The following is an 8,943-nucleotide window of genomic DNA, read 5'->3' on the forward strand; positions in this document are numbered from 1 at the left end:
GTATGTGTAATCCAGATGACAGTACAATAATTTCATGACTGTGATCTGAAGAGAATGAGGGAGGGGGGAAGGTCATAATGTAAAAGACCACTACTTTCGAGATATGGGCAGTAACCATTCTGTCTGTGTATCCATGAGACCGGAGCATGGTCGGAAATTTGCACAAAGTCGACTGCCTCCTTCAGGGCTTGTGTGCGTATCAAAATAATTACCAATTTAATAGATTCTATTGGGAACCATTTTTGTGAATTGTGTGCTCTAAAAAAGTGGCGTGTATACAAATAGATTTCATTTTACATTCACTGAATTTATTAAATTTTTTAATTTTTGTACCTATTTATTGACTATATAAAGTATTGGAAATTGAGGTGCGGACTACAGTATTGATTATTGCCAACATTTTCAAATGAACTCAAAAAGAATTGTATGTTTAAAAAGAGCAGTTTATTAGGAAAATGGTAATTCGTAATTCAGGATATGCCACAAGAAACAGTGATGGATAGTCAACTGCTGCAAAATGCTTTGTAAAAAAATTAAAAGGTATCAATTATTGCTGGTCCCTTTTTCCAAAAACCTGAATTTCACAGATGATTATGCAAAAACGACATGCCTAAAAGCTGTAGCATTTGATTAAATCATTACATTAAAATGTAATTGGTTTTGTTCCAAGTTGATATGAGCTTCAGCTTATGAAAAGTGTCGAAAGAGTAAAGTGCACAATCATTCCACTCTGTAATCGTCTGAAGGTTTCAGCCTCATCGTAACGCCTCTTTGCCTGTGATGGTGATTCACTAGGCCTAATTCATTGACCCAGCATTATGGTGGATTGCCAGGCCTGAAGATCCAGTCGGTGACGCACGACTCGGTGGAGGACGCCCGCACGGCGCTGCGACTGTACCGTCGCTACCTGCGCCTGGTGGAGGAGGGCAGCGTGCGGGCAGAACTGCTCAAGCTGTACGAGGTCGGCGCCAGCCTGCAGTGGAAGGTGCCCGGCGTGGGTGACGCCCACTAGCAGGGCCCTGCCGGCCACTCTGCCTCCGAGTGGGAGGTGCCCGGCGTGGGTGACGCCCACTAGCAGGGCCCTGCCGGTCACTCTGCCTCCGAGTGGGAGGTGCCCGGCGTGGGTGACGCCCACTAGCAGGGCCCTGCCGGCCACTCTGCCTCCGAGTGGGAGGTGCCCGGCGTGGGTGACGCCCACTAGCAGGGCCCTGCCGGCCACTCTGCCTCCGAGTGGGAGGTGCCCGGCGTGGGTGACGCCCACTAGCAGGGCCCTGCCGGCCACTCTGCCTCCGAGTGGGAGGTGCCCGGCGTGGGTGACGCCCACTAGCAGGGCCCTGCCGGTCACTCTGCCTCCGAGTGGGAGGTGCCCGGCGTGGGTGACGCCCACTAGCAGGGCCCTGCCGGCCACTCTGCCTCCGAGTGGGAGGTGCAGGCGTGGGTGACGCCCACTAGCAGGGCCCTGCCGGTCATTCTGCCTCCGAGTGGGAGGTGCCCGGCGTGGGTGACGCCCACTAGCAGGGCCCTGCCGGCCACTCTGCCTCCGAGTGGGAGGTGCCCGGCGTGGGTGACGCCCACTAGCAGGGCCCTGCCGGCCACTCTGCCTCCGAGTGGGAGGTGCCCGGCGTGGGTGACGCCCACTAGCAGGGCCCTGCCGGTCACTCTGCCTCCGAGTGGGAGGTGCCCGGCGTGGGTGACGCCCACTAGCAGGGCCCTGCCGGCCACTCTGCCTCCGAGTGGGAGGTGCCCGGCGTGGGTGACGCCCACTAGCAGGGCCCTGCCGGCCACTCTGCCTCCGAGTGGGAGGTGCCCGGCGTGGGTGACGCCCACTAGCAGGGCCCTGCCGGCCACTCTGCCTCCGAGTGGGAGGTGCCCGGCGTGGGTGACGCCCACTAGCAGGGCCCTGCCGGCCACTCTGCCTCCGAGTGGGAGGTGCCCGGCGTGGGTGACGCCCACTAGCAGGGCCCTGCCGGCCACTCTGCCTCCGAGTGGGAGGTGCCCGGTGGGGGTGACGCCCACTAGCAGAGCCCTGCCGGCCACTCTGCCTCCGAGTGGGAGGTGCCCGGCGTGGGTGACGCCCACTAGCAGGGCCCTGCCGGCCACTCTGCCTCCGAGTGGGAGGTGTCCGGTGTGGGTGACGCCCACTAGCAGAGCCCTGCCGGCCACTCTGCCTCCGAGTGGGAGGTGCCCGGCGTGGGTGACGCCCACTAGCAGGGCCCTGCCGGTCACTCTGCCTCCGAGTGGGAGGTGCCCGGCGTGGGTGACGCCCACTAGCAGGGCCCTGCCGGCCACTCTGCCTCCGAGTGGGAGGTGCCCGGCGTGGGTGACGCCCACTAGCAGGGCCCTGCCGGCCACTCTGCCTCCGAGTGGGAGGTGCAGGCGTGGGTGACGCCCACTAGCAGGGCCCTGCCGGCCACTCTGCCTCCGAGTGGGAGGTGCCCGGCGTGGGTGACGCCCACTAGCAGGGCCCTGCCGGCCACTCTGCCTCCGAGTGGGAGGTGCAGGCGTGGGTGACGCCCACTAGCAGGGCCCTGCCGGTCATTCTGCCTCCGAGTGGGAGGTGCCCGGCGTGGGTGACGCCCACTAGTAGGGCCCTGCCGGTCACTCTGCCTCCGAGTGGGAGTTGCCCGGCGTGGGTGACGCCCACTAGCGGGTTCAAGCCCCTTTACCTTCAAAGATGGTTTGATGGCCCACCATGTTGTCACCCGCCCCCATAAACTAGGAATGTGTTTTCGTTTAGAAGAATTTTGTCCTCTTGTATTAGTAACCTGTTTCTTCCTTATATTTATAAATGTATTGTTTTATTGGGAAGGGTTTTGAGTTGAGCCGTCAGTATCACTAAGCGATCTTGTGTTTTTAATTAGCAATTAATTTTTTTGGGGTAAAGTTTTATTTCTTCCCTTTCGTGCAGTGCAGGGAGTAGTGTGCAGGTTAGATAACTGATTTTCTGTGGTGGGGCTGCGTCGTACCAGCCCACGCATGTTGACTCCTCGAGACAGCTCTCGCCCGCAGACCTCTGCCAGCTACGCGTGTGGCCGTGTTGGCAACATGCGGTGTGGCTGTCCACCAGACAGAGGGTTAAGCATGTCACAACAATGGTGCTGGGTATTACTGTCAACAGTATTAGACTTTCTCCTGTTTCTTCGTTAATGCATTTTACAAAATAGTGTATGTACTTTTTTGTGCTCACACTATAAATTTTAAGACCTAATTTTACTTAACATTTAAGAATGTACATAATTTTAAGAATAATGTATATGTTTTGAAATTTTTTTTTTTAGTATATTTTCTACAAATATATTTTAAAGTAAATTTTAATGTTTCTTAAGCTACTAGCTCATTCACGACTAGTTTGTTATTTCTGATTTTTACTTTCTGAGTTTTTTGTTAGCTCTGCATTATGTCGGGTTTATGTGGCAGGGACAAGGAGTCATCCTTCAATACTTTGTCCCAGTTGAGGCTTTGGCTACACTAAGGCATCAGATCTCTGTTTCGGATGTGGTTAGGCCTAAGGAGATCAGGAAATACTGTCGGGGGGAGTGTTGTGGCGTTGTGGGTCACACCTAGGCTGTAGCTCTTCGACGAAGCTGATAGGACATGCATGTGTCCCAGCACCGAAACATATCCCCCTGTAAAACTAGGGATGAACATGCAGTTACGAAATCATTATTTGATGATGGCGGAGGATTGTGCTCTACGTTTCATGCTCCAGTTTGTTTTCAGTCCCGTAAGTGCAGTTTTCAGGGGTGATCATTTGGGGGGGGGGGGGGGGCTCGTCTTTCGTTCCTTCCGCATTGTTCTGCCAGCTGTGCCCTGTGTGTTCGGGAGGCGGGTCCCATCCGCGGTGACTTGCCGCGGGCAGGAACCAAGGACAAGTTCTCGTTCTTAAACCCACCTGCGAGCGACGATCATTTGTGGTCAGTCTAGCTTTTGCTGTCGTCTGTCGGGGCCGGATTGGGATATGTTTTTCTAAGCTTTTGCTTTTTTTAGACATTCACAGAGAATTATGTATTTTTAATACTAAAATGTTTGTCTATACAAACCGTCCTCAGAATCTTATTTAATATTTAAAATAAAATACCCAAAAATGCTTTATGATTATTTCTTTTCCTTGAGATATTTACTTGACATTTTTAGTTGAGATACTTGTACATATCTCATTTATTTCAAAGTACCTAAGTAGTGGTCTTGTCAGGTTTGTATATAGCGATGGTTTATTTGAGAAGTTTTTTTGTCGTGAATGAGTTCAGATGGTTTAATGAATCTGCTCTTAATTTTTTAAAATTTGTTTTGATTTGAGTTTTGATTACTTCTGTGTACTATATAATTGTTTATTGTACCTGTGTCAGTCTTTGTTTTCCACTGTTCCATCATCTTATTCCATATCTGAGATGTATATTTTTTTAAGCTCCATGTGTTTCAGAAGCCACCAGGCATGTTCACACTGTTTGTATTGTCGAGTGCTGTGATAACGTACATTGAAGATGTAGGCTTTATTTTACAGTTGCAATAATTTCAGGTCACGTTTAAAATCAGAATTTTGTGTGAAATGTTCATAATCGCCTATTTGATATTAATTCTTAATTTTGTGGTGAAGAAAATGTTTACATTAAATAAATTTTAATGCATTTCAATTTTTTTTTGTCTGTGCAATTTAATGATTTTAAATTTTATAGTGTAGATTTTATTAGAAAAATTAATTGAAAATACGTAAATAGATATTTTATTTTTAACATTGGGGAGGGAGAAAGATGTATTGTTATATTTTTAGTAGCAATTTCTTTGTTTTCAGCGGTTGTAGTTTTAATTGATTGAATGTAAGCCTGTAAGAATGTATGTAGTATTTGGCACTTATTTGGAGTCTAATGGGGTTTGATCTATTTTTATTTAATTAAATTGGCAATTACTTAATTTAATCTAAAGATGAATGTTCTCATTTTAATAATTGTTGCCACTCATCATTTTTTGGATGTCTGAATTTGATTTTATTAAATACTAGGTGTTGATTATATGCGTTTCGTTGTATCCATCGATTTGTCGGACACGAATTGAGTTGCAATAAATTGAAGTGTGAGTTGTGTCTACTTAAATTATGTGATGGTTGTGGTGTCATTATCACTTACTGTGTGTTGATCTAATAATGTTGTGTTTCGAACAGGTGGATGCACCTAACTTGGGAATCTGAGACCCGTGAAATTTGTAGATATATTCCATACCACGGTGGATGCTAAGCATGTTTTCGTCATTGTTCTGATTGGGCCACAGCCGTTCTTGTTCACCCTGAACGACGCCCGGCCAGAATGAGCGCGATAAGTGCTATGTGGCACGCAGTCCATGATTGAAAGGTCATGCCCGAAGGAAGTACCAGACAAGTTGTAGAGGCTCAAGTACTTACAAACAGCAGAGTCAGTTTTCCATGTTTAAGCTGCATTCTGCACTTCGTTGTAATATTACATTTTTTTTCTCTCCCTAAATTGCTGTTTTGCTGGCCTGTTCATAGACGTGCAGTGGTTGAACCGGATGTGTTGGCACGGTGCTCCTAGGTTGGCCGCCCTGCTCGCGGTGCAGCGCAGTGGGAGGGTTGGTAGCCCTGCTGAGTGAACACAGAGCAGGAGCGTTGGCCGGGCTGTGTCACTAACCTGCAGAGTTACCTTGATACTGTGTGTGTTACTTTTCACAAGCAATAGCTAGAGACAAGATTTTATGGTTTTAATTTTAGTTCAATTTGGTTTTCTAAACAGAAGATTTCTGTTTTTATTTTTTATAAATGCTGTTTTTTAATACTTACTCCACCATAATAGTGGTAATAATGATATGTTGCATTTTTACGATAAAATTTTTTGTAATAAATTGGTCTGAAACAGATACCTTAATAACAATATAAGTAAATTGGCGACCATTTGTGGTTTAAAAGTGATTCAATAAGAGATACAAAATGAAACAAATAATTTTTGCTGATGCCATTTGATACAATCTTTTGTCCGAAAATGGCATTCCTTGAATTTCAAACATTAAAAGATTACTTTATTTTTATGATTTAAGTTTTGATAAATGCTACTTCATTCCATGATATAACTTGCATTTATGGTGTATTAACTTGCATTTCGGTGTTAATGCAGTGAACTGACATGCTTTCAGGTGTTATTTCTGTTCTATCGCAATTCGCAGTATAATCTTGTCCCTATTAATAGCGCAAGATGTAACCATGTTAGTTACGAGCATAAAACTAGTTACGAGCATAAAACTAGCTGTAAATGAAATTTAACTTACATTACATTGAAACTGCTCTAAAGACCGTCTGCAATGCCGAGTTCAAGGGCGGCTCGGGCGTCAGACAAGCCAGTAAACTCCCGGGATCTCGCGGCCGGCCCTTTTGTTTCCAATTGCGCACCTGTAACATCAAGTACCGTGACCGTGATTTAAGTTCCAGGTTGGCTTCTTGGCCTTGAAACGTTGGTTTTCTCCGACTACATTGTGCGAGAGAGAACATATCGAACCCCCATCCACCCCTCTTCAACATGTCACGGCCCTGCAAAAGTAGTTGGTCCAGTGTCCAGATGGCTGAGGGCTGCCATTGGCCAAGTTAGTATTTTGTAGTTTCTTTTCTTGCCATTACTATTATTTGAAGGATTTCCCTCTGACTTTATTCCGACAGCTCTCTTATCACTGATGCCGGGTCGCAAAATTCCTCAATGGATATTACTAAATTTTATGAGCTGTTAAAGGTCATTAAGTGATTGCAGTTCTGGTCACCTGCATGACTTTTTATTGCTATTAGATAATATTTAGTAAATATTAGGAAGGGGCCAATCAAATCATCCAATCCCATCAAATCCTTAGTTTTTGAAGGATTCAATATTCAAGGGAAAAAATTCATGGAAATTAAGTAAATTAAAAATTCAACACAGATAACCTTGAAGTTTACTGGGTCAATTATTTTCTTCATACCTATCCTGTTAGCATGCCTCAAGATACTGTACTTTTAATTTGATAAATAAAATTATTTTATGTATTTATTATGGAAACTTAGTTGGTGAAACAACCATTTAGAGGGTAAAATGTTTCGGATTTGTGGGGTATATTCAATTTACTGTTCTGGATTAAAATTCGAGATTTTGATTCGAGAAAACCTGAATTCAACTATCATTAGTAGAATTGTTTTTATCAAATTTGGGTTCAAGAGAGTTATCTGATAATTTTACGGGAAAAATTCTCAAATAATAGCAATGAGAAAATGAACCAACCAACAAGGTGTGTGAGACAGCAATAAACTAATTATTTCATCATATTTTGAGCATAATCGCTGGATAATGTGTCTGCAAGCACTTGTGTACTTATGTACGCGTGTTAGAAGTTATACTTACTTGGCGTAGTAAAAAAATAACTTTAATTTTGCATGCAAATTATTAATAAAAATAAAATAATAAAAGGACTGGAGTGGTATTATAAATATTGTTGGTAATGTATGAATTCAGTCAAATTAAAAAATTCAAATAAATACTCAGGATTCAATAACAGTATAAACATGTGTATAAAATTAATTATTTAATTTAGTAAAATAACTGTGCTAAATTTTAATTAATAATGAAAATCAATTAAATAAGCCGAATTTTTATTCTTATTTATTAATTATAATCATGTATGTAAATAACGTAATAATTTATAATGAAAATAAATTATATACACGGGACCATAACCTAAATTATAAATAAGCTTGAAAAAGTTTATAAACACAATTTATATCACTAATATTCACAATAAAAAAATATTGTTAATGATATGGACCAATATTATCAGTGTTAACCTCTAAAGTATAAGATTTAAAAGGCACATAAATAATTTTTGTTTGTATGTAGCCTTTTTTTCATCCTGTAAAAGTTTTGTGGCATGGTGCACGCACATTGTAAAAATCCACTCTCAAAATGTTTTTTCATAACACGCTAAAGAAGTAAGTTTAACTTCAAAAACAAAGGAACAAGTTCACGAACTTCGGGAATAAAGTTATTCCTGTAACTCGGGCTCACGCTAGGTCACTGCACGCGTCGGGGAAACCCAGTTCGGCTGCAGACCGAGATGCAGTAAGCAGCTGCCTGTGTTCACTCTAAGGGCAGGTCTCTCAGTGTTGAGTGCCGTTGAGTGCCAAGTGAATTTGTACAGTTCTGTCTTCGCAATAGGACTTTGTGTTCATCTGTGGTGTAGCTTTACTCACAAAACCCCACTTATTTGTAACTCGTGTTAACCAAGAGTTCAACTGAGTGTTGGTTTTTTCCTTCCATTCTGCATGTATTGATGTTGTGGTGAGTTTCGAAATTCATTACGTCTGACAGAGAACAGTGACACGTGTCTAGCAGATGTGTGGTTTTGTGTGTCCTTGTCTGCATGACACGTACCACAAGTTTAGAGCTCTTGGAAAGGTACCCATGTTTCCCACAAACCTTTTAACTACAACACATAGTCACTCGGGGAAAAACTAAAACATACCTGTGAAACTTGTCGAAACAATAGTACAAATAAATGTGTTGTTCAATGTTTTGTAAGAAGATTTTTGTGAAGCCATCAGTTTGTAAGTGTTTTGCATCCCAGAGACTGCCTTGCAAGATTTTGCATCAGTATGTTATGATAGAGAAAAAAATGTCCTTTCGAAGCAAGCCGTGATGATTGTACAAATAAAGACATTCCATTTTTTATGACCGGTTGGTCGCCATTGTATTTTAATGTACGGTGCTGAAAAGAGTATTCATCACACGTTTTATTGTGCGTCATTGTCATTGACTTAAAAAATGTTGGTATTCATGTGTTTGGGATTATCATTGTACTTTGAAATCTGACTGCCTTTGTGAATTTAATTTATATTTTGTATAGAAAAAATTGTGATCCACAAATAAATAGTGTTTCAATAACAGTGTGATATTTTTATCATCTTATTCATCTGTTCAGTATAATGCT

General features: G+C 43.4%; 1 protein-coding gene across 5 annotated transcripts in view; it reads left to right on the top strand.

Moving 5' to 3' along the window:
• LOC134538960 (PAN2-PAN3 deadenylation complex catalytic subunit PAN2) overlaps window positions 1-8,899 on the top strand; it is a 51,704-nt gene extending 42,805 nt beyond the window's left edge. Inside the window, exons 21-22 of one of the 5 annotated variants that reach the window (XR_010076237.1) lie at window positions 834-1,992; window positions 2,056-8,899. Coding sequence is in view for 2 of the 5 variants with exons in the window: in XM_063380594.1 (XP_063236664.1) it covers window positions 834-1,012 (179 nt within the window). In the remaining 3 variants the exon portion in view is untranslated. Of the gene's footprint in view, window positions 1-833 lie in introns of all 5 variants that reach the window. The other 4 variants (XR_010076235.1, XR_010076236.1, XM_063380594.1 and 1 more) reach the window with 4 other exon arrangements.
• The last annotated feature ends 44 nt before the right edge of the window (window positions 8,900-8,943 follow it).

Source organism: Bacillus rossius, chromosome 14 (assembly GCF_032445375.1).
Source record: "Bacillus rossius redtenbacheri isolate Brsri chromosome 14, Brsri_v3, whole genome shotgun sequence".
Classification (NCBI taxonomy): Eukaryota; Metazoa; Arthropoda; class Insecta; order Phasmatodea; family Bacillidae; genus Bacillus; species Bacillus rossius.